Source organism: Puma concolor, chromosome C1 (assembly GCF_028749965.1).
Source record: "Puma concolor isolate L17-30 chromosome C1, mPumCon1.1.hap2, whole genome shotgun sequence".
Lineage (NCBI taxonomy): Eukaryota > Metazoa > Chordata > Mammalia > Carnivora > Felidae > Puma > Puma concolor.
Window position 1 is genome coordinate 38,256,555 of NC_141674.1, and position 21,096 is coordinate 38,277,650.

The 21,096-nt window shown below is 55.5% G+C and overlaps 1 protein-coding gene and 1 long non-coding RNA gene across 4 annotated transcripts in view; one reads left to right on the forward strand and one right to left on the reverse strand.

The window, feature by feature from the left end:
* On the reverse strand, window positions 1-7,693 carry LOC147577999 (uncharacterized). Its single transcript, XR_015254689.1, has 2 exons — window positions 6,109-7,693; window positions 1-517 (listed from the first exon to the last, which is right to left on the reverse strand). It is a non-coding gene; the product is annotated as an uncharacterized LOC147577999 (long non-coding RNA).
* SLC5A9 (solute carrier family 5 member 9) overlaps window positions 3,065-21,096 on the forward strand; it is a 27,824-nt gene continuing 9,792 nt past the window's right edge. Inside the window, exons 1-11 of one of the 3 annotated variants that reach the window (XM_086716917.1) lie at window positions 3,065-3,387; window positions 8,253-8,473; window positions 10,389-10,460; window positions 13,600-13,704; window positions 14,053-14,217; window positions 15,362-15,467; window positions 16,058-16,138; window positions 16,454-16,659; window positions 16,840-16,975; window positions 17,696-17,803; window positions 19,943-20,093. In XM_086716917.1, coding sequence (XP_086573043.1) covers window positions 8,333-8,473; window positions 10,389-10,460; window positions 13,600-13,704; window positions 14,053-14,217; window positions 15,362-15,467; window positions 16,058-16,138; window positions 16,454-16,659; window positions 16,840-16,975; window positions 17,696-17,803; window positions 19,943-20,093 — 1,271 coding nt within the window. In that variant the 5' untranslated portion in view covers window positions 3,065-3,387; window positions 8,253-8,332. Of the gene's footprint in view, window positions 3,388-8,252; window positions 8,474-10,388; window positions 10,461-13,599; window positions 13,705-13,861; window positions 13,934-14,052; window positions 14,218-15,361; window positions 15,468-16,057; window positions 16,139-16,453; window positions 16,660-16,839; window positions 16,976-17,695; window positions 17,804-19,942; window positions 20,094-21,096 lie in introns of those variants that run through there. The other 2 variants (XM_086716919.1, XM_086716918.1) reach the window with 2 other exon arrangements.

Genomic DNA, 21,096 nt, shown 5'->3' on the forward strand with positions numbered 1-21,096 from the left:
CCATTTGTATTCATTCATTTATTTGATGAAAATGTAACAGTGATCTACTGTGTGCCAGGCCCCGTGCCATGCACTAGGACAGAAATGAATCCAACAAACTCTGCCTTCCACGAATCCCTAACGGGAGAAGCAGGCAGTTATAACACAACTGATAGGAGTTATAATGGGGGAAACAGGCAGCCGTGGGGTGTCCAATTACCCAGAATCAGGAGAGGGCATGACGTGGGGTGGGTGAGCTGGGATGGCCGACAGGAGCGTGAGCCCAGGTCCGCTGCCTCTGCCTCCACCTGCCAACCCCAGGCTCCTTTGACCTCCTTGACCAGCTTCTTATGAGAGACAGTAGAGACCATTTATTGTCTTCCAGCAAGGGCCAGCTGCTCACGGGAGAACTCTCCAGAACCTTGTTTGGGTAGCCGCAGGCTCTGCTTCCGGAGGAGGATGTGAGGAGGTGGGGTGATATTGACTCGTCATGAAGCCATCCTCCCCAACCCCAGCTGCGACCCCTCGGGTCTCGAATCTGTCAGGACGAAGGAAGTCACCAAGTGGTTGCCTGTTCTAAGGTGAGTACCGGTCCATACCACATGAAGGTGCCTCACCCACATGGATAATATTAGCACAATAACCCCCCCACCACCACCATGGTAGGGCATCACTGTGACAGGCCCAGTGCTCTGTGCTTTACATACTCACCCTCTACTTCGGGATGACCCTGCAAGGCACACTTTGTTGCCCCATTTCACATACAAGGAAACTGAGGCTGAGAGAGAGAAAGCAAGCCAGCCAACCACACACACTGATGAGTGCCAGGGCCAGGCCTGGGGCCCAGGAGTGCCTGACCTTAATGCCTGTAGACTTGGAGCCCTCAATCTTCTGGTTTCCAACCACAGCTCTGACTGGATGCCACTTTCTCCATGACTCTTAGAACCGAAAGGCTAGAGGGGACTTGGTGGATAATTTGGTTGATAGCCCTTTAGAGTTGCAGGGTCATTAGAAATGACCTCTCATTTCACAGATGAGGATACAGGGGCCCATAATGGTGACATGTGGGTCTACGTGTCGAGGATCACAAACGTGCTGGTAGTAGAAACAGCTCCTGGGACACTAGGCCAGACCTATGTCCTCTGCTGTCTTCTGCCACTTGGGCCCAGCCCCTCACTCTTGGATTGTGCTCTGGTTCCTCCTAAAGACCAATGTCTGCGGAGAAGACATCTGATGCCAGGAAGTCCCCATCCTCCTGGTGACCTTTCTCTGGGCCGGGGACTCAGGGTCTTTGTCACAGGGGCCTGTCAGAACCGCTGCTGCCCCAGAGGCACCCACTGTCTGTGGGGGACACAGCATGGTGCAGGCAGTGCTGGCTTGGGCCTGGGAGCACAGGGCCTGTGACAGGAGCTCCCTAGCCCGGGAGTCCAGAGGAGAGGAGGGAGGAAAAGGAACAATGTGCCGGTCAGACGGCCGTCTGCAGTGCTGGGAAGAGCAGGTGTGGGGGCAGCGGCCTTAAAGACCCTTAGTCCTGTCTGCCCAGACCATGAGCCCAAAGGTCACTGTCCGGTATTTTGTGCTCCCGACCCTGCCTGTCTCCCTGCTTGGCCCACTTCCGCTTTTCAAAACACCCCCAGCCTAGACCACCTCCTGCCTGTAAATCACCAGGCCCTGGGACACATTTAAGCTCTGCCACAGACACTCTGAAACTCTTGTCTCTTGCTTGCTGGGGGTGACAGGACTGGCCTCCTCCCCACCTGAGGGAAAGTGAGGCAGGGTGGACACATGCCTCTAACAACCCTTTCCAAAGCAACGGCCACTTCCCCAGCTGGCCCTGGAGCAGCCACTCTGTCACAGGCTGCAGATGGATGGCCGGGGATGGCACATACACGGGTCCTCTGAGAAGCTGTCACAGAGACGGGATGGGACAGGCAAGAAATCAGCTGGAGACGAGAGGACAAAGGGGAGGAAGCAGGAATAACTGGGAGGAAAAAGGGGAAGAGATCCCAGGCAGGTCTAAGAAGGTTTTGGCTGGCCCTTGGAGTCCTCCAGGCAGAAATGCCCATTACATGAGCCACACTTCCCACAGGAAGGGACAGGTATAGTGTCAGCCACACTCAGTCGCTGGCCAGGAGTGGTTGGGGCCAGTGGACTTCAGGGTGAGCGCAGTGTTCAATGCTGAGGGGTGGCGGTGGTTGGGGGGGCGGGCAGTAGGTACACTGAGCTCCCCCCACTGCCAAGGTCACGGTAGCAAGGCTCCCTAGGAGTTCTGTCTCACATCTAGACGGCAGGAGGGTTGGGGGCGGGGGAAGGTGTGGGGGAGGTAGGCACCTGTTAGATCGGTCTCACCCTTTGGACCTCAGCCAAAAATGAGACAGAAATAGTCCATCATCTCATAGTTCAGCATCGCATTACATACACATTATCTCGTTTCATTTCCCTCACTCCTGTTTTTCCAGCATATCATTACCTCATTTTACAGATGTAAAATTGTGTGCTTAGTGGGTTAAATAATTCTTCCATCAGTGTAGCTAGTGAGCAGCGGAACCGGGACTCATCTGTGGCTCTCTTACTTTCCCCAAGTCTGGCCACAGGGACTCACGACTGAGGCTGAAATCCTGCAGGGACTCAGCTAACAGTGATGCCTCCCAGAGGCACCGTACTTGGCAGCTTCTAAAACATTTTCAAATCCATTGTGTTAACTCGTCCTTCCAACCACTCATGAGATAGTCACTATATCCAAGTTACAGAAGAGAAAAGGGGGCTGAGAAAGGTGAAGGGCTTTGCCAGGGCATGGAGGCACCTAAATGAGCCTGCGCTGATAGGACTAGAGATTCTGTGTACTCGTGACGACTCCACAGTGTTTCCTAGACAAGCTACTAGCTATGTGTGTGTGCACAAGCATGTGTGTGTGTGCGCCAGTCACACCTGTGCACGAGCTGTGTGTGGGGGCTGTGTGTGGGTGTGCCAGCCACACCTGTGGCCCATCCTGAGACCCTCCCAAGCTCCAAACGATGCCCAAGTTTCTAGTGCCAGCCCCGCCTCACCTCCCGTCTTGGGAAACCTGTCCAGCCAGATGGCTGACAGTGGCCACAGCAGCCACAGAAGCTAACTCTGAGCTGCGGTCTTCTACATCTGGCCCTGGGGGCCCCCGGGAACCCTGAGTGCAGCACAAATTCTCTTTTCCCGAGACAACATCAAGCAGCAAGGACAGGGGAGGTCCCTCGGAACCCGGCCCAGCGGCTGGAGAGAGATGTGGGGCCTTCCCCCCGCCCCCTCCCTGGAGGAGGGGCCAGGTCTCATCCACCACCTGGACTGGAGCTGTCAGAGGCCAGGCCAGAGGACAGCAGACCCGGGAGTGTGAGGCTGGGAGTGGCCCCAGCAGATTCTGTGAGGCCGGTGGCACAGGTAGGGGTCGGCCCCGTCTGACAGGACTACATGTGTAGTGACTGGAGCCTGTAAACCTTTTCTTTTTCTTTCCTGTCTTTTCTCTTTCCCTGGGGCTCTGTCACCACCTTTCTCGGTCTGCTCTTCCTATGTAATAATCTTTTCCTCTTGGAATTAAGGATCCAGCCTGGCCACCCGAGGCCTCCACCCTTTCCCACTGAGTGACCCTGACCTGGGAGCACTCCAGAAGCCTCGGCCCCTTGGAGGCTGGGGGAGGGGCGATGCCAGGAAGGAGCCAGTGCCTCTCCTGGCCTCTGCAGGCCATGTGGTTGGCTCCTCCATGGAGCTCCTCCTCCGGGACCTGGCCTTGCTTACCACTGTCTCCCCACTGCAGAGAGCACAGCCTTCTGTAAGTCCGGGGGAACCACTGATGCTGCATCCTGGGGGAGAGGTGTCCCTGGAGTTGTGCAGTGAGACAGCCCTGACAAAGGGCCTTGCACGGAGTGTGCTCACGGAGTGGCTGGGGTCAATCAGATGGAATTGCATTTGGGTTTGAAATGATCAGATCACGGGCACATGGCAGGGGAGGGGGGGTCATGAGCCATTTGAGCTGAGAGCTAGAGCGGTGGTGGGGACAGGGCAGAGGTGGCTAGGGAAGGAAGGGTGGCTGAGGGCTGGGGTGCAGGCAAGGGGCTGAGGTCTCTGGAACCAGATCTGGACCCCATTGGGTTCCTGTCCCCAGTCCAGCCGTCTTTGGGCCCTGCTCAGAGCTCCCATTAGAGGAAGCCACACGGAACTGACTTCTACCCCTCCATCCGACGGGATACATCTTCCGTGTCTGCCCCCGTAGACATAGGATTAGGAGAAAAAGGACAGTGTGTAGCAGTGTTTGGAGTGAGTCAAGCCTGAATTCAAAATCCAAATAAGCCATAATTATGTCACATCCCCAATGAGCTGCAAAATAGGAATAATGAGGCCAACTCCTACAGTTACTATAATAGTGGCACTCATATTTGGGCTGTGACCTACCCAATATTTCTGGCACATACTGGCAAATTTAGTCCTTACCCTGTATTGTTCTCAGAAGAGGAAGTTCTCAGCAGGAAGGTTGGCCAAGAGTGGTTTTTCAGGAAGAACCTGCAAGCAGCCAGGGCGAGGCCAGCCAGAGGTACCAGTGAGCCTGCCCAGGGTTCTTCCGGGGGCTTCCTGGGGTGCTGGAGGAGATGGGGATACCCAGACAGTACAGGGAGAGGAGGTTCCCTTCTACATGGAAAACTCATGGTTCCACGGTGGATTTGGGGGTCCCAGCCCACTTTGTACCATCAGCATTTCATGGCTCATGCTCAAGATCTTGCCATCTGTCATTCCCTTAGCCAAAGGCTTCCCACCCTGCCTACCCTGGCTACAATGTTGGTCCTTTTGGGAATGGAACAATCTGAAGGCTGTTTCCCATTCGTGGCTTAGTGGCGGGGATGAGGGTTTATAGGCACTGGGAGTTGAAGGGAAGGGCCACCCAGCATGGAGGGTCCTGAACCCTGGCACCATGGTTGGGGCAGGGACCCCATGGGAGAGAAAGCCACAAAGGTCCACATGCTTCCCAGTTGGGTAAGAACGCAGCCAGGACCCTTTCCTCTCCATCCTTCTAACTAGATGCCAGTCTCCACCTTATCTCTTGTGCCAGCTTCCTCATCCTCATCTAGCCCCCATGCTGGCCCCCAGAGGGATTTTGTAGAATGCCAGTCTCACCACTCCCTTTCTTCTCATGCCCCTTGCCCACATTCTCCCTCCAGACCCTAGGCTGCAGCCCAGCCACAACAAGCCATTCCCCGAACACCCCACACCTGCTTATACTCCCCTGCCATGTTCCTGCCTCCCTCTGCCTGGAGAACCTGTCTGCTTCCGCTCACTGCCCACTATGCCTCTCATCCCAACACAGTCTATGAAAACCATTCTCCGCTCTTTAAGCACGGACTTGGTGCCAGTCGCTCGTTAGGGACATGAATGGGAATGAGGTACCCAGATCCCTTGAGGGGCTCACATCTAGTAAGCCCACATCAGTGAGATGAATGGGGGGGACAGGTTGGGTTTGGGGACACTCCCCAGGCTAGGGAGTCAGCGAAGTCTTCAAGGAAAGGATGGTGGGGGAGCACCCGGCACATAGGAGACCTGGGGATGAGGGGCAGTGTGGCCCTTCCAGGAAGCACATCCGGTTACGTGCAGCAGCAAGGATTCCGACCCAAACTCTGAGGGCACGAGGGGAGGAAGAGCCTTCACGTGAGCAGGCTGCCTGTGGGACAACCTGGACACCGTGACAGTTGTGGACAGTCTGCCAGTGAGGAGCTTGAGGGTAGAGAGGCCACGGGCATGGGCCCTGTGCATGGCTGGACATGAGCGGAGTGGCAGGAGGTTGGCGAGGGGCCGCGCAAACATAGCATGGCAAGGATAGGGAGGGGACAGTTGAGCTATCCAAAGGAACTGACACTTTGGGTGGTGACCTCCGAAGACAAGGCCATAAGGCTAGAGAAGTAGCTGGCTCCAGGAGTCGAAGCAGAACCCTGGTTTCCAGAGTCTTCAGCGACGGCACAGCCTAAAGACTAAGGGAGACGCCGGCTGTGAATGCCAGGAGTGAGGTTCCTGGTCTACCTACTGCAAACTACACACACACACACACACACACACACACACGGAATAAAGAGAACGCAGGGAGCCAGACCCTAAAAGCAACCTTGTGAAGCAACTGACCTAAACAGCTGGTCCAGGGGGATGTAGTTCTTCTGTCACCCCCCAACTGAAACTCGGCCACACAGTCCCTGCCGCTGCTGTAACTCAGAAAACACAGCCTTGGTTCAGATACTCCTCAGAAACTGCACTGTCCGACGCTGTTATTCAACACTTGTATCTTCATGTAAACACTGTCCCTGCAGCTCCCACCCTGCCAGGGTTGGCTGCCAGGCCAGCTTGTTTGGTTTCTCTCCACCCTCTCGGCCTGCTATGCTTCTGCTGCGCTTCCCCGGAGAGCCCGCCCCGCCTCCCCAACTGGACTCGGTCGTTCCTTCCCGGAACTCTGCAGCTCAGAGGGAGGGGGGTGAATCTTGACGTGCCTTGTGCTGAAGGCGCCTGTCCCGTGTGCCCGGCTGTTTTCCGGCCAGCCTGGCAGCACGCTGGTGGCCTCCCGGGGGCCCCCAGAGCCAGGTGCGGAACAGGTGCGCACTTACTGTAAGAACCACAACACCACCACATCCTCTGTCTCGGGGGTTCTCCGAGAGGATTTCCTGCATAAGTGGGGCCTCCTCCTGGCCTGCCAGCACCTGCCTCAAATGTCAAACCATTTTGGATGAAACTCTTCCTGTCTGGATTTCATAATCCATGCTAAGTAGAAAATCCATAATGGGCACGGGTGCGATCTTTCCTCAGTGACTCTGGGTCGTTGCTTTGCATATGAATCCTCAGCTGCCGTTCAGGAATGGCCTCGGCTGAGAATTGATGGAGCCTGATTCCTAGGTTGTTCGCTCTAATTTGGCCACTCTTACATCATCCTTTCCACTTTCCCTGGTTATCTGGACGCCCATGTGCTGTGTGCCCATTGGTGGCCGTCCCCCTCTGCCCCCCATGGCCCTGAAACGCCCTGCACGCCTCTGGCAGTCTCTCTCCCACTGTTAAGTTGTTGTTTTTAATTTGCTGTGAGCTGCAGCACAAAATAACACTCTAGGCGAAGCAAAACAAGACAGGCCCTGAGTGGGGGATCTGGGGCTCACCAATGCGTCAGTGGGTGGCCTTCATGTATAAGCTTCACAGCATCTATTCTGAAGGTTTCAAAACCTCTCTCACTTCCTTCCTGGCACTCTCTTGGCTCTGGGCTGCTAAGATGTCTGGCTGGCTAACAGATGGGTCTCAGATGCATCAGAGGGATGGCTGCTATGGGCCCAGCCTCCTGGTTTAGGTTAGGTAAAATGTGCAGGGTGAGGGCTTGGCATTGGGTGTCTGTGAGGATGGGGCTGGGGGACAGGGCGTGTGGGCAGTGGAACCCTAAGGGTAACTTCCGGAGGGGAGGATAGGAGGACCGGCACTCACTGGCCCTGCGAGGTGGGCAGGGTATAGGCCACGCTGACGGGACCCCAGGTCCGGAGTCACTTAGTGACCTGTCCATGGTCACTCTGCAGCTCAGTGGGCTGGGCTGCTGGGACTAGCAGTCTGCCTGGGCCCTGGGGCAGCTGGTCTTCCCTGGATCCGGCGTGCTCCGTGTCCTTCCCAGGATCACTCATCTGTCACAGCACAGGGCAGGAGTGTGAATTCCTGCCCCACTTTGTGGCTTGGAATAAACATGTCTCTTCTCGGGACTCAGTTTCCTATACTGTAAAAAAAAAAAAAAGGCAAAATGACACTTGGGGGTCGGGGATTGGAGGTGGGAGCACTTGACAATGGAGGCTTTGCCCAGGTAGCAGCAGACCCCTTCTCCTTCTCCTCCCTTGTCCCCCTCCCACCGGGAGCAAGGAAAATTGCATTGAACTCACTCCTAAGAAACCTGGACTCCAAGCCCAGCTCCACCTTTCTTGCCCGTATGACCCTTCCCTCCCTGGGCCTCAGTTTCCCCTCCACATAAGCCAGAGCTTAAATATCTCAACTTCTGAAGTCCCTCCCAGCTGCTGAATTCTACAACTCTCCTTTCCTCCTCCTGCTCCTCTCAGGGGTGGGAGTATACACGGTGTGCATGAGTGTGTGCACGTGTGTGTGTGTGTGTGTGTGTGTACTGGGGGCAGGGAAAGCGAGAGAGTCCTGCAGAGGATGGGGTGGCAGCTTGGAGAAAAGGGGACCAGGACTTTCCATGCCAGTGGGGCTCAGAGCTTTCTCAGCAGCTAATGGCCCTTGGGGCTGTTTAATCATTACAGGAAAGGAACGAAGCCAGGAGCGCCTCAAAGTCCAGCGGAGTGGTGAGCGACTCTAACAGAGGAGCGTGGTGCTGGCAGCGATGGGGCCTGGAACTTCAGGAAGTGGGGTCAGGACAGTGACAGCTCCACGCTCAGCGCTGGGCTCCGGAGTCAGCCTGCATGCCTATGACATAGGGGTCCTGGTCGTCTACTTTGTCTTTGTCATTGGCGTGGGGATCTGGGTGAGTAGGTTTGGGGCCTGGCGGGGGAGGCAGGCACAGGTTCTCACCTCTGGCTGGTCGTGGAGCTGGGGGCAAGGTGGGCAGGGGGAAGGGGATCAGGAAAGCACAGGCTGAGATGGAGAGGTCTTTAGGAGTCATTCTCTCCAGCCCCTTCTTTATAGATGGGCAGACTGAGGCCCAGAGAGGAATGTGACTTGCCTGAGGGCACACAGCAAGCTGAGGTAGTCCAGGCTGGGACCCCCATCTCCCAGCTCCCGGTCTCTATGCATCTGCTGCCTTTGGCCTCACCCATACCTGGCAGCCCGAGCCCCACTCCTGCCCTCCTCCCCATGCCACCATCGCCAGCTCTGGGGACGTTCTACTCGCGGCCTATCCACCCTCCACTACTGGGTGTCTTGGCAAGGAGTAGGGCTTTCTAACGGAGCTGGGGTTCAAATGCTCATGGGAAGGGAGCCAGGTGAGTCCAAAGGTCCTTCTGTTCTCCATTGTTCACCTGAGCCTCGGTGCCGGGAAACGGGGCCAGGCTCTGAGAGGTCAGGGAGCCCTGAGTTCAGATCCCAACTCTGCCTGTTAGAGCCACAGGGCCCTGGGCACATGAGAACAATCTGTGAGCCTCAGTCTTCTCATCCAGGCAGTGAGAATAATAAAGCCTATGCTGTAGAGTGGTCATGACCATTGAGCAAAAGGACACATTTAAGCATCAGGCAGAGGCTGGCACTCGGCTGGCAACAATACACGTGGCTATTATCATGGCCACGGCCACATTCTGGAGGCAGGGGACAATGGTTCCAGTCCCAACTGGTACTGTGGCAAGCTCGGGAACATTCTCTGGGCCTCGGTTTCCTTATCTGCAAAGCAGGGTGAACAGCCCCTGCCTCCCAAGCTGGTGTGAAGGAGAAATGGGCAAGCAGCTGATCGTCGGCTCCTGGGAGGAAAAGAACCAGTCCTCAGTGACTTGAGACGCGCTGTTCCCTGTCTTCAGCCCTCAGTTTCCTTACTTGTCAGATGATTCCATCTGCTCATCCTGCCCTGCCCAAAGACCAGAGGTGACAAGGAAAGTTCCAGCAAAGGCTTAACAAGCACCAGCCCCTCTCCTCCCCATCACTCCCCAGTGACTACATACTTTTCCTTGGGGGCAAAGAGGCTCCTTTCACATTTCTCTTTTTCCTTCCTCTCCTTCAGGTATTTCTCCCACCTCTAGACCTAATCAGAGACCTGTTGAGTTTGGCATCTTAATAAAGTCTTCCAGTTTCCGCTTCCCTGCCCACTGCCCTGCTGCCAGCCCCTAGTCCCCAGAGGAAGTTCCTTCGTGTCCACTCTCCTTTTGTTGTTCAGAGCAGTCCCCGCCCCCCCCCCCCCCAAAGGCTGCAAACCACCATCCACCAGTTCAGGGCAGGGGTCTGTGTGGGTCCTGCACAGGCTTACCCAGCATGGTCTGACTTCAGGACAGGGCGAGAGAAGCCCCCCAAACAGAGCCCTACCTCTGCCTGGGGCTCCTGGGCTCTCTGTACCCCCGTCCCCAGTGTGTGGGAGTCCTGCAGAAAGGAGGGAGAGGGTGCCTCCATGCAAGCCTCTCAATCAGATACAAATCACTTCCTGACACAAGTGTGGACAGAGGGAGGGCTCAGGGGACAATAGCCATAATCTTGCACACTTGCCAGGCACCGTGCTGTTCATGAAGGCTTTAATTTCTGTCAGCCCTTTTGCTCTCTGCACCAGCCCAGGGGATGAACGGTGAGGCCCAGAGAGAGGCTGTGACCCTCTCATAGGCACGTAGAATAAAACCTGTGAAACTGCATGTCTCAGTTCTCCTGCTCTGTGTCACCCCAGTGCCTGCACCCAGGAATGGGGAGCCGAGGTGGGGCAGAGGTGGAGGAGCTCAGGAAACCTTCATCTCTCTCCCCTTCCTTTCCAGTCGTCCATTCGCGCAAGCCGAGGGACCATCGGCGGCTATTTCCTGGCGGGGAGGTCCATGACCTGGTGGCCAGTGAGTTGATCTTCCCCCCTGTCTCCTCCCACCATTGGATCCTCGTCTTGTCTTCTCTTGTCTGGACCAAGGCAGCAGCCCTCCAGATAAGTTTCCTGGCTCTGGGCTCCTTCTCTGTGGCCCAAAGTCACCCTATAACCCGAGAGACCTTGCTAATTAATGCGCCCCCCCCCCCCCCGGATAAGCGCCTCTTAAGTGCATACCCTAGGCTGGACACTGCACCTACAGAAATAATCTAGAATGTTCCCATCCTGGAGAAGCTCAGATTAGCTGGGCAGACAGACTCACAGAAAACAGGATGAATGCTGAGCTGGGGGACACAGAGGGGCTGTGAGCACGTGCAGGAAGCCTCTGGCCTCAGGGGAGGTGGGATTAGCAAAGACTTTCATGGGAAGCAGACACATCTGCTTAGTACTGTAGAGGAGTGAAGTGAGGGGGGGTCACAGAGGTCCAATCCCCAGCATCCTCAGGGAATCGGTCCCGACACCTTTGTGAGCCCATCTCCCCCCTCAGGCCACCTCACTTGTTTCTCTCGCTCCTCAAAACTAACTTCCTATTCCTGCAACACGATGGAGGGAGGTGAGCCCTGCCTGGAAAAGGCAGGGTGGAGTTGTCAGCCCCCCCTGGTAGCTGAGGCTGTGTGCACACCTGGGCACACACAGCTCACACGCATGGCACACCAGTGCATGCTCTCACACGCCACCAGCCGTCCCTACAGCCTGTCTTGGTTCTCACCACTCTTCTTGCCTGCACTGGTGACAGACTCATTGAAGAGTAGAGGGGGCCCTGGACATTGACAGAGCTCTCTGGAAGGTTCGAGTATCTGGGACAGGAGGAGGCAGGGGCAAGGAGTTCTCATGCCTCTAGCACGAACCCCCAGGAGTGTGAGGGGCGAGGGGCTGGAAGCTCACAGGGACAGTGACTGGTCCCTGCCAGCCATCACCTCAACAGACGGAAGGGCACTCTGTTCAGTTGGTACTCACCCTCCCCCACCCCCATCACAGCCCTGGAGATGAGTCTGTAAGAGGGACAAGAAGCAGGACAGAGGGCCTCTCTGGTCCATCCAGGAGTGTGGCTAGGGGCGGCCCGGTGCCCGTCCAGTCCTGCAGAGAGGACATCTCCCTGCTCCGTGTGAAACTGTGTCTCACTCTAAGTGTGAGGAAACCCGAGGCCTCCGAGCAGGAGGAGGGTGTCCTCCAGACGAGCAGGGTGTAGAGATGAGCCCTGCCTCCCACGAGCCTCAGTGGGGCAGGGCTTCTGCCTGCTCCTGGACGCACAACCTGCTCTGCTTGGTCCTGTTTGTGACACGAGCCCGTGTGTCTGTGTGTCTGGGCATCTGTTACGCAGGTCCCATTGCTTTGCACCCTTCCCTACCAGGCCAGTCCTGAGAAGTGCCTCACTCCTCTCTCTGTGGCCTGAGCAGAGTGTGTGGCTGGGAAACCAAGAGCAGAAGGAGTAACAGCATCCTTGTCCCTGACGGGCCCGTCTGGTCCCCCTGCCAACCTTGTTGACTGATGACTCCTCCAGTCATGAGCTGGGAGCCCTGGGCTAAGTGGGGCCGAGGCACCTCGCTGCTCCCAGTAAGGGAGCAGACCCAGTGTTCCATGCTCTGGCCAGGCACTCCCCACCAGCCCTGCCAGCGTCCCCAGGACCGCCTGAGTGTGTGTGCATGTGTGTGCGCATGTGTGTGCAGCAGCACGGAGTGGCTTCAGCATGAGAATCTTTGTGCCCTCGTGCTGCTCAGCTGTTTTCTGAATGTCTCAGTACCTTTCCTTCCTTCTCACTTTCTATCGCCCAGCACCACTAGAACAGTCAGTGAGTGGGAGCAGGTGAGTCCCCACATTTTATAGGTGAGGAATCTGAAGACTTGCCAGAGGGAGTGATTTTGTTAAAGTCACACAGGGCGCAAGGCTGGAGCACAGCTCTTCACCTCCGTCCTGCCTCTGCCCAGGCCCCGGAGCCCCTCCCTCTGCCCCTTTCCCGTCCAGTGAAGGATCCCATCAAATAATAAAAGATAACACTAATGAGTGCTTATTAGGTGCCCAGCAACAATCATGCACTAATTACTGGAGCCAGACAGCCAGGGTTCAAAAGTTCTGTTGTTCACTAGTTCTGGAACTTGGGCAAGTCATTTATCTGTGCCTTGGTTTCCTCCTCAGTAAAATGGGGATAATAATAGGACCTACCACATAGGGCTGTGGTGAGGGTTGAGTTAGTTTGTGTGTGTATATATATGTAGATGTTGAGAGAAAGAGAGAGAGAGAGAGAGAGCAGAAGAGGGGCAAAGAGAGGGAGAGAGAATCCCAAGAAGGCTTCACATGGTCAGCCAGAGCCCAGAGCAGGGCTTGAGCTCATGAACCGTGAGATCATGACCTGAGCCCAAACCAAGAGTCAGATACTTAACCGACTGAGCCACCCAGGTGCCCCAAGTTAACATATTTAGACCAGTGCCTGGCACTTGGCAATGCTGTGTATGTACTAACTGCTATGATGTCGTCCTTATTGTGTCTATTGCATCAGAGTTATATTATTGTGTCTATTGCTGTCTCCTGGGGAAAAATGATCTCAACTCCGAGGCTGGCCCAGCCTGTGCTCAGCCCCTCAGCTCCTCCCTCTGCCTGGCCTAGTGCTGGAGGCACTGGGTGGCAGAGGGCCTCCCTCAGTCCCTCTCATGGGGACCTCCCCTCCTCCCCTCAGCATCCTTGCCTCTGGAGGCCCCTAGATGGGTGGTCCCAGTGCAGGGCCTTGTCCTCCCTGCATGGATGCTGTTTCCCATGGCTTCCCTTCTTTCCCACTTGGCCACTCACTCACTGGGTGACCTGGAGCCAGCAGCTTCATTTTTCCTAACATTATTTCATTCCTCTGTAAATTGAAAAGATTAAACCTATCCTTTGAAATGTTTATGAAGATTAAGTGCATTAGTGCCTATGAAATGCCTCACACTGTGCCCACATACAGTAGGTACCCAATAAACGTCAGCTCCCTCCCTTCTCCCCTTTGCTCCCTCCCTTCCTCTCCTCCCTCTGATTTCCTGACCCAGGCCCTGCTCTATTCACAGCTCCTGAAGCTCACGGTCCTGGCTGTAGATTGATTTGGATTAAAATTGACCCCGACCTTTGACCCCACTTGTGCCTTGCAGATTGGAGCCTCTCTGATGTCCAGCAATGTGGGCAGTGGCTTGTTCATCGGCCTGGCTGGGACAGGAGCTGCCGGAGGCCTTGCTGTTGGGGGCTTCGAATGGAATGTAAGGAAGCTGGTCTGGAGGCTTCTCAGAGATAACGAGGGTCTGAACGCCCCACACGCCACACCCCACACCCCACCCCACCCCTGGCTTTAGTGCTGAGAGGAACCTCGGAGGTGCTTGGAGAGGCTGTATGGTAAATCGAGAACCCATTTCACAGATGAGGAAACCAGGACCTGGAAAAGGCAGAGGGACTCATCAGAGGTCACACAGCACTACAATCAGGTCCCAGGTCCCTTGCCTCCCAGCTCGGTGCTCCCTCACAGCGTGACGTGCACAGGAGGCTGTCCTTCCATGTGCATCTAGGACACGGGTAGATGTCTCTTGTTCTTGTTCTCCCCACTCTCCCAGGCAACCTGGCTCCTTCTGGCCCTGGGCTGGATCTTTGTCCCCGTGTACATTGCTGCTGGTGTGGTCACAATGCCACAGTACCTGAAGAAGCGATTCGGGGGCCAGAGGATCCAGGTGTACATGTCTGTCCTGTCTCTCATCCTCTACATCTTCACCAAGATTTCAGTGAGTACCCATCGCAATGTGGCCATCTTGTCTCCCTGAAAATGCTGAGCTTGAGTCATGGCTTGTTGCTGCATGTAGGGATGGATGGATGGATGGATGGATGATAGATAGATAGATAGAAAGAAGGGAGGAAGGGAGGAAGCATGAATCCACATACCTTCAATGCACGCTCTCCCTCAGCAGTGGAGCGATCACAGATGAATGAGAAGTACCTATTAAGTAAATGACAGTGCCTCTATTTAAATAACTCCTAATCTAGAGTGCATTCATTCATTTCTCTCTCCATTAATTGATCCTCCATTAAGCACCATGAATTTGTTGCCTACATGTCACTGTTCAAAAGATCCTTATTCCTCCTCCTCTGACCTACACTCCGAAAACAAACCTAGGGCAGATGGTTCGCCCATGTCCACACAGAATAGAGCTGTGGGACTGAACTAAAGTTTGGGTCCTGTGACCCGGTCCAGGCGTCCTGGCACTCCGTCCTGTTGTAGCCCTGGGATGGGTTCATGAAACAGCCATGCAATGGGATCAGCAAGCAGGCACTGAAGGGGACTGAGTCCACGAGTTGCCAGGTCGAGAGATGGGAAAAATGGTACAGCCACTTGTCCACCAATGCTGGAAAACAAGCCTAAGTCAGCATGTTGTCTGGTCAGCCGGGTCCTCTAATAAACCCAAACATGTAGAGCCTCCAGAAGTACGGTCATCTGTCCTGGGGCTCCTGCCCGTCTGGTCAGCGTGGGCCCCCTGGCAGCTGGGCGGGCCTCTGCTCTGCTAGGGAAAAGAGGGCCTCTGGGTGCCTGCTCTCTCTTCTCCAACCCCTGCTCCCCACTTCCTCTCCTCTGTCTACTCTTCATTCCTTCCCCCCTGCCATCACGACCCACAGACTATCCCATTAGTGCCACCAGACCTCATTGCTCTCGGTTTCAAAGTTTTATGCGGTGCTCCTCTGCCTGAAAATCTCCACGGCTCCTCAGCATCCCCGAGGCCAAACCCGTTCTCCTCAGCATGGCACTTTAGGCTCAGCCTCATTATGTGATGAGGGCTGACAGCACTTGGTATGGCTGAGCAGGAGGCATCATACCCTGGTGGCCACAGTGAGGGCCTCAGGTGACCTGGACTCCTGGGTCCCGGCTCTCTGCAGACTGACATCTTCTCTGGAGCCCTGTTCATCCAGATAGCCTTGGGCTGGAACCTATACCTCTCCACAGTGATGCTTCTGGTGGTGACAGCTGTCTACACCATTGCAGGTAAGGCCAAGGGCGGGTCGTGTTGGGGTGCAGGTGCCTGGAGCAGAGACAGAGAGACAGGGAGAGGTGGAGGGGGGTCACCTAGGGATGCTACAGTGAGCAGGAGCATGACTAGGGGACTGTCACCAGGAGTAGTGTGGCTGTGGACTGTTCCAGACAAAGCCACCAGCCTGCCTTCCTCTGTCTCCTCCAGAGCACCTCCCATAGGCCTGGGCACCTGGGTTCCTGGCTTGTGGCTAAGTCAGTTTGCAAATATAGGGAATTTAAACGGTGTTTGGTGGGGAGGGAGGGAGTATTCCTGGTAGAACTATCAGCCCAGCAGAGGAATAGTCTTGGGGTATTAAAAACAATAAGAACAAAGGAGGGAGGTGCAGCTGCGGTACCCAAGGGCCACTGGGGAGAGAAAGAGCTAGATTTGAGTGCCAGTGGCTGGCACCAGCCTGTGGGGGGAAGGCAGGTGGCTAGAATCGACCTGCTAAGAGGACTCCATGTCTTGTCTGGTCTCCCCAGTGTGGCCAAGCACAGGGCGGGCAGCCAGAGAGGAACCCCTTGTTGGTGCTGACTGATGAGCCCTCTCCTTGGGTCCCCAGGGGGTCTCACAGCCGTGATCTACACAGATGCTCTGCAGACGGTGATCATGGTGGGGGGCGCCCTGGTCCTCATGTTTCTAGGTAAGGTAGAGACCTGAATATACCCACGATCACATCAAAATTGCTCTCCGATTTGTCTTGGGCTTTCACCTCCATGCTGTGACTGGAACTTTCCAGAACACAGGGTCATGTTCCCCACCTCCCTACCCCCATTTCCAGGGTGGGACTGCCAAAGAGCAAACTTCTCAATACACCCCACATCCCTCCCTCATTCCCAAGTTGCATACCAGTTCCAAGCCCCGGGGCTCCACATGGGACTGGGAGGTGGGGTGGGGGCATGTGACAGGTCCACTGGGGTCTCGGAGCTGTGTTGCTCACTGTGGTCTCTCTCCACAGGCTTTCAGGAGGTGGGCTGGTACCCAGGCCTGGAGCAACGGTACAGACAGGCCATCCCTAATGCCACAGTCCCCAATACCACCTGCCATCTCCCCCGATCTGATGCCTTCCACATGCTCCGGGACCCTGTGAACGGGGACATTCCTTGGCCAGGCCTCATTTTTGGGCTCACGGTGCTGGCCACCTGGTGCTGGTGCACGGACCAGGTGATGCCCCAGACAAGCTTGGCCCGGACCATCACACACTGGGGTGGCTCCCTGTGGGAAAACCACGCGTCTAGGTGCACAGAGTGTTGGGACTCATTCTGGGACTACCTCAGGGCTCGCCTATGGCTGAGCTGAGCCCCACCTGACCTAAGTGGCACGCCTCCACTGCTCCCTTTTCAGGTCATTGTGCAGAGGTCTCTGTCTGCCAAGAATCTGTCCCACGCTAAGGGAGGCTCGGTGCTGGGGGGCTACCTGAAGATCCTGCCCATGTTCTTCATCGTCATGCCTGGCATGATCAGCCGGGCCCTGTACCCAGGTAAGAGCTGGGCAATGTTGCAGTGGGGGGAGGGGTCACATGCCAGTTCTATTAAGAACACATCGGGGGGCGCCTGGGTGGCGCAGTCGGTTAAGCGTCCGACTTCAGCCAGGTCACGATCTCGCGGTCCGTGAGTTCGAGCCCCGCGTCAGGCTCTGGGCTGATGGCTCAGAACCTGGAGCCTGTTTCCGATTCTGTGTCTCCCTCTCTCTGCCCCTCCCCCGTTCATGCTCTGTCTCTCTCTGTCCCAAAAATAAATAAACGTTGAAAAAAAATTTAAAAAAACAAAACAAAACAAAACACATCGGAAGTGCGTTAGGCTTTGTGGGCCACACATACAATAAGTATTTCAGTAGAAGAAATTTGTATCTGAATATCATTTTAAAATCCTACTTTCCCTTCATAAGGGAAAGAACAATGAAGGCATTCTTGGTGCCTTCCGAGGATGTTTGCCCTTTATCAAGATGTAAGGCCTACAACGCAAAGGCGTCTACCAGGCTTTGCAGGGTAGTATATGGTCAAGGAATTTACCAGCGACAGCTAAATCATAGTACCCAGACATCTACCTGCCCCTTGACCCTCTGGCCTCTACAACAGATGCTGATTCCTGCCAGCGTCACCAGTAAACACGTCCCTGTAGGGTTGGAAAGCAAATATTGGGCCGAACCAAGAAGGCACACACAGGTTGACTCGCCCCTAATGGCCATCACTCTTCTATAGATGAGGTGGGCTGTGTAGACCCTGACGTCTGCCAAAGCATCTGCGGGGCCCGCGTGGGGTGTTCCAACATCGCCTACCCCAAGCTGGTCGTAGCCCTCATGCCTGTTGGTGAGTCCTGTCTCCCCCACACCACCCTTCACTCCATGCCCCAGCCTCCTCCAATCCCCAGTGCCCAGGAGGGATTGCACTAAACGTGGACATGGATGCAAAGAGGGAATAAAAAAAACTTTCACCTCCACACTTCCTTCCCCAATACACACACACACACACACACAGAGACACTTTTCACAAACATCTGTAAGGCACCCATTCTGGCTCTAATCCTGGAGAGGCAGGGATAAAAGGCAGGCCCCTACTCTGAGGCTTCATGCCATCTCCAGGACACCCGGGCTGACAGAGGGCACAATACTATGTCACCAGGGTGGGGACACAGCGGCACCGAGGAAGCCCTAAGGAGGCACCTGGCTCCACCTGGGAATGTCAGAGAAGGTTTTCTGGAGGAGAGGAAATGGAGCTGAATCCTGAGGAACATCTTAGGCAGACAAAGCCAGACGGGTGTGGGAAATGTCATTCGGGGGAGGAGGGGCTGTGTGTGCAAAGGCCCTGGGCTGAGAGAGAGCATGAAGTCTGAACTGAAGTCTGAACCGAAGTAGAGTCACCTGTGTGACGCATATGTGGGAGGAATGGATAGCCTTGGAGAGGAGGCCGTGGCCATGCCTCACCGTGGAGCAGAGCCTTTACGCTGGGTTTTAGGCCAGAGCACGTGAGGGGGACCATCTGCACGGAGGGTTCAGCTTAAGGGGAGGCAGAGAGACAGTTAACAAGGGGTTTGCCGTGGCCCAGGTGCGGGGTGATAGTGGTGTGGACCAGGTCAGTGGTTTCAGAGATGGACAGAAAGGGTTTTAAAAGATATTTGTGAGGTAGAGGCGGCAGGATTTGATGACTGATCATGTTTGAGGGATGAGAAAGAGGGATCCAGGGAGGCCTCCAGGTCCGGGGTTTACGATGACATTGAGAGTGGAGACATAGGAAAAGAGCCAGGTTTATAGAGGGAAGTCCTTGAGTTGGGCTCCCCCTTCCCTTCAGTAGAACAAGAAATGAATTGGGGCACCCGGGCGGCTCAGTCAGTTAAGTGTCCCACTCTTGGTTTTGGCTTAGGTCATGATCCCCTGGTTGTGAGATCAAAACCCGCATTGGGCTCTTTGCTGAGCATGGAGCCTGTTTGGGATTCTCTTTGTCTCTCTTCTTCTGCACCTCCGGTTCATAAAAAACAAAAAGAAAAAGAAAAAGAAAAAAGGGAATGAATGAAAGAAATAGTGGGGCTGGTGGGATGGGGCCTCCACAGAGGGGCTGATTGAGGGACGTAGGGTGGGAGGGGAGCAGAAGAGGGGGGTCTAGGATAACTGAGCGTCTGGTATGGAGATTGGATATTATTAACCAAAGAAAGAAACAACAGGCCCTGGAAGAAGGTGCTGGAAGGTGCTGGCCTAGGTTTGTTTGGAACATTTTGAGTCTTTCAGGGAGACCTCCAGGAGGTGGTTAAGTATTTGGACTGAGAGGAAAGAGGGCTGAGGCAGGGCTGAGGGACAGTCATCTCCCCAGGGAAACATGAGTAGTCATGTTTCCAGAATCTTGGTAATTTGAGTCATAGAGACCTCAGATAGCAACGGGATCCACCCTCTCCTGCCACAGGGGGCAGAACAGGCCCAGAAAGGAAGGAACTAGTTCAAAGATCACACACCTGGTTACTTGCAGAACCAGGAAACAAATCCAGGGCTTCCCAGGGCCACCCGTCCCAGGCGAGGGCCTTAACCTGGCACCTCAGTGTCGGTGAAAAAGAACAAAAACTGAAAACACTCAATTATTAACCGTCACCCTCCTCCCCATCAGGGGCCCACTAACCAAGTGTCTCCAGGCTCTGACGCCCAGACTGAGACGTCAAAGCTGCAGAGAACCTGAAGGACCACTTAGCCGCACGGCTCTTAGGGATGCAGATAAGGGAGCTGGCACTGGGCAGGGTGGATGGGATGGCTCGCCCAAGGCCATAGAGCAGGGCAGAGGGCAGAGCGGGGCGAAGGCAGAGCTTATCCAGAAGCCGGCCTCCGGTTTTCCTGGACTCCTTATCTGCATGGAGGGGGACCTCATGCAGGGCCAGCACCACCCCCAGACTCCCAGCTCCGCCTGACGCTGCAGCCTCCATGGCTCCCGGCGGAGCTGGCCTTCACGGGAGACCTCGCCTCTCCCCAGGTCTGCGGGGCCTGATGATCGCCGTGATCCTGGCCGCCCTCATGAGCTCACTCACCTCCATCTTCAACAGCAGCAGCACCTTGTTTGCCATCGACGTGTGGCAGCGCTTCCGGAAGAAGGCCACAGAGCAGGAGCTGATGGTGGTGGGCAGGTGCGCTGCGCCCCCTTCCGGAGTTCCCCCCTCCCTGCAGGCACCGCCCCCCCCCCCCCACCCCCCTCCGTGCCCTGGGCTGCCCTGGGCTGCCCTGGGGAGATTCTGCGGGTGGGGAGTCCCAGCACCTGGTTCTAGCGTCAGATCCCTACATGACCTCAGGTTAGTCCCCCGCCGGCTCTGGACGCTCCTCCTCCAGAGTAAGGAGGAAAAAAAAATCTCTTCCCTGTGTGTTCAACTTTCTCTTGCAAGTGAGCGACAGAGTGAGAGAAGCTGACAAGGCATTTAAGAAGGGAAAGGTGAGCTGTGTGAGTGGACGGAAGTTAGCAAGTAGCTCGCCCCCAGGAGCTTCAGGATCGGCTCTGGGCCATATTCCAGGATAACAGAAAGCCTGTTAATTTTCTCCATCGGACCCCCCCCCCACCCCCCGCCCCGTCCATCCCCCTTGCATCACACCTGGTGCTGGGCACCCAGGGACATCGTGCCCTGCCCTGCCCTGAGGGCTGCTCGCGGTCTCATGATGCGGCGTGGGGCCTGCCTCCATGGAGATGACCCTAGGAAGGCTGTCTCCAAAGGATGCAGAGCCTTACACACCACGCTGAAGTTTGAACTTTCTCTTGTTGGTTTTGATTTTATGCTTTTCAAAGTATCACTTGGTGGCTTATTTTCTTTTCCTCCCTAGGCTTGAAATTTACACAGGGTTACTGTGTTTACACAGGTTACAGGGTTTACACAGGGGCACTGTCTGAAATCTTTGCTTCCTAATTTAAGGCTCTGTGACTCAGGTTTCTGGACTACCATGTTTATTCTTCCCTTGTGGTAGGCGGTACTTGAGTTTCGATAACTTGCTCTCTCCCATCTCCTGCCTTTGCACACACTGCTCCTTCCACCAGGATGCCTTCAGTCCACTGCTGCCTAATGGAGCCCTAGCACCTGCTCACTCTGCCCCCAGCCCTGTGCACAGCACCTGAGCATCTAAGGATCGCCCTGTAGACTGTGGTAG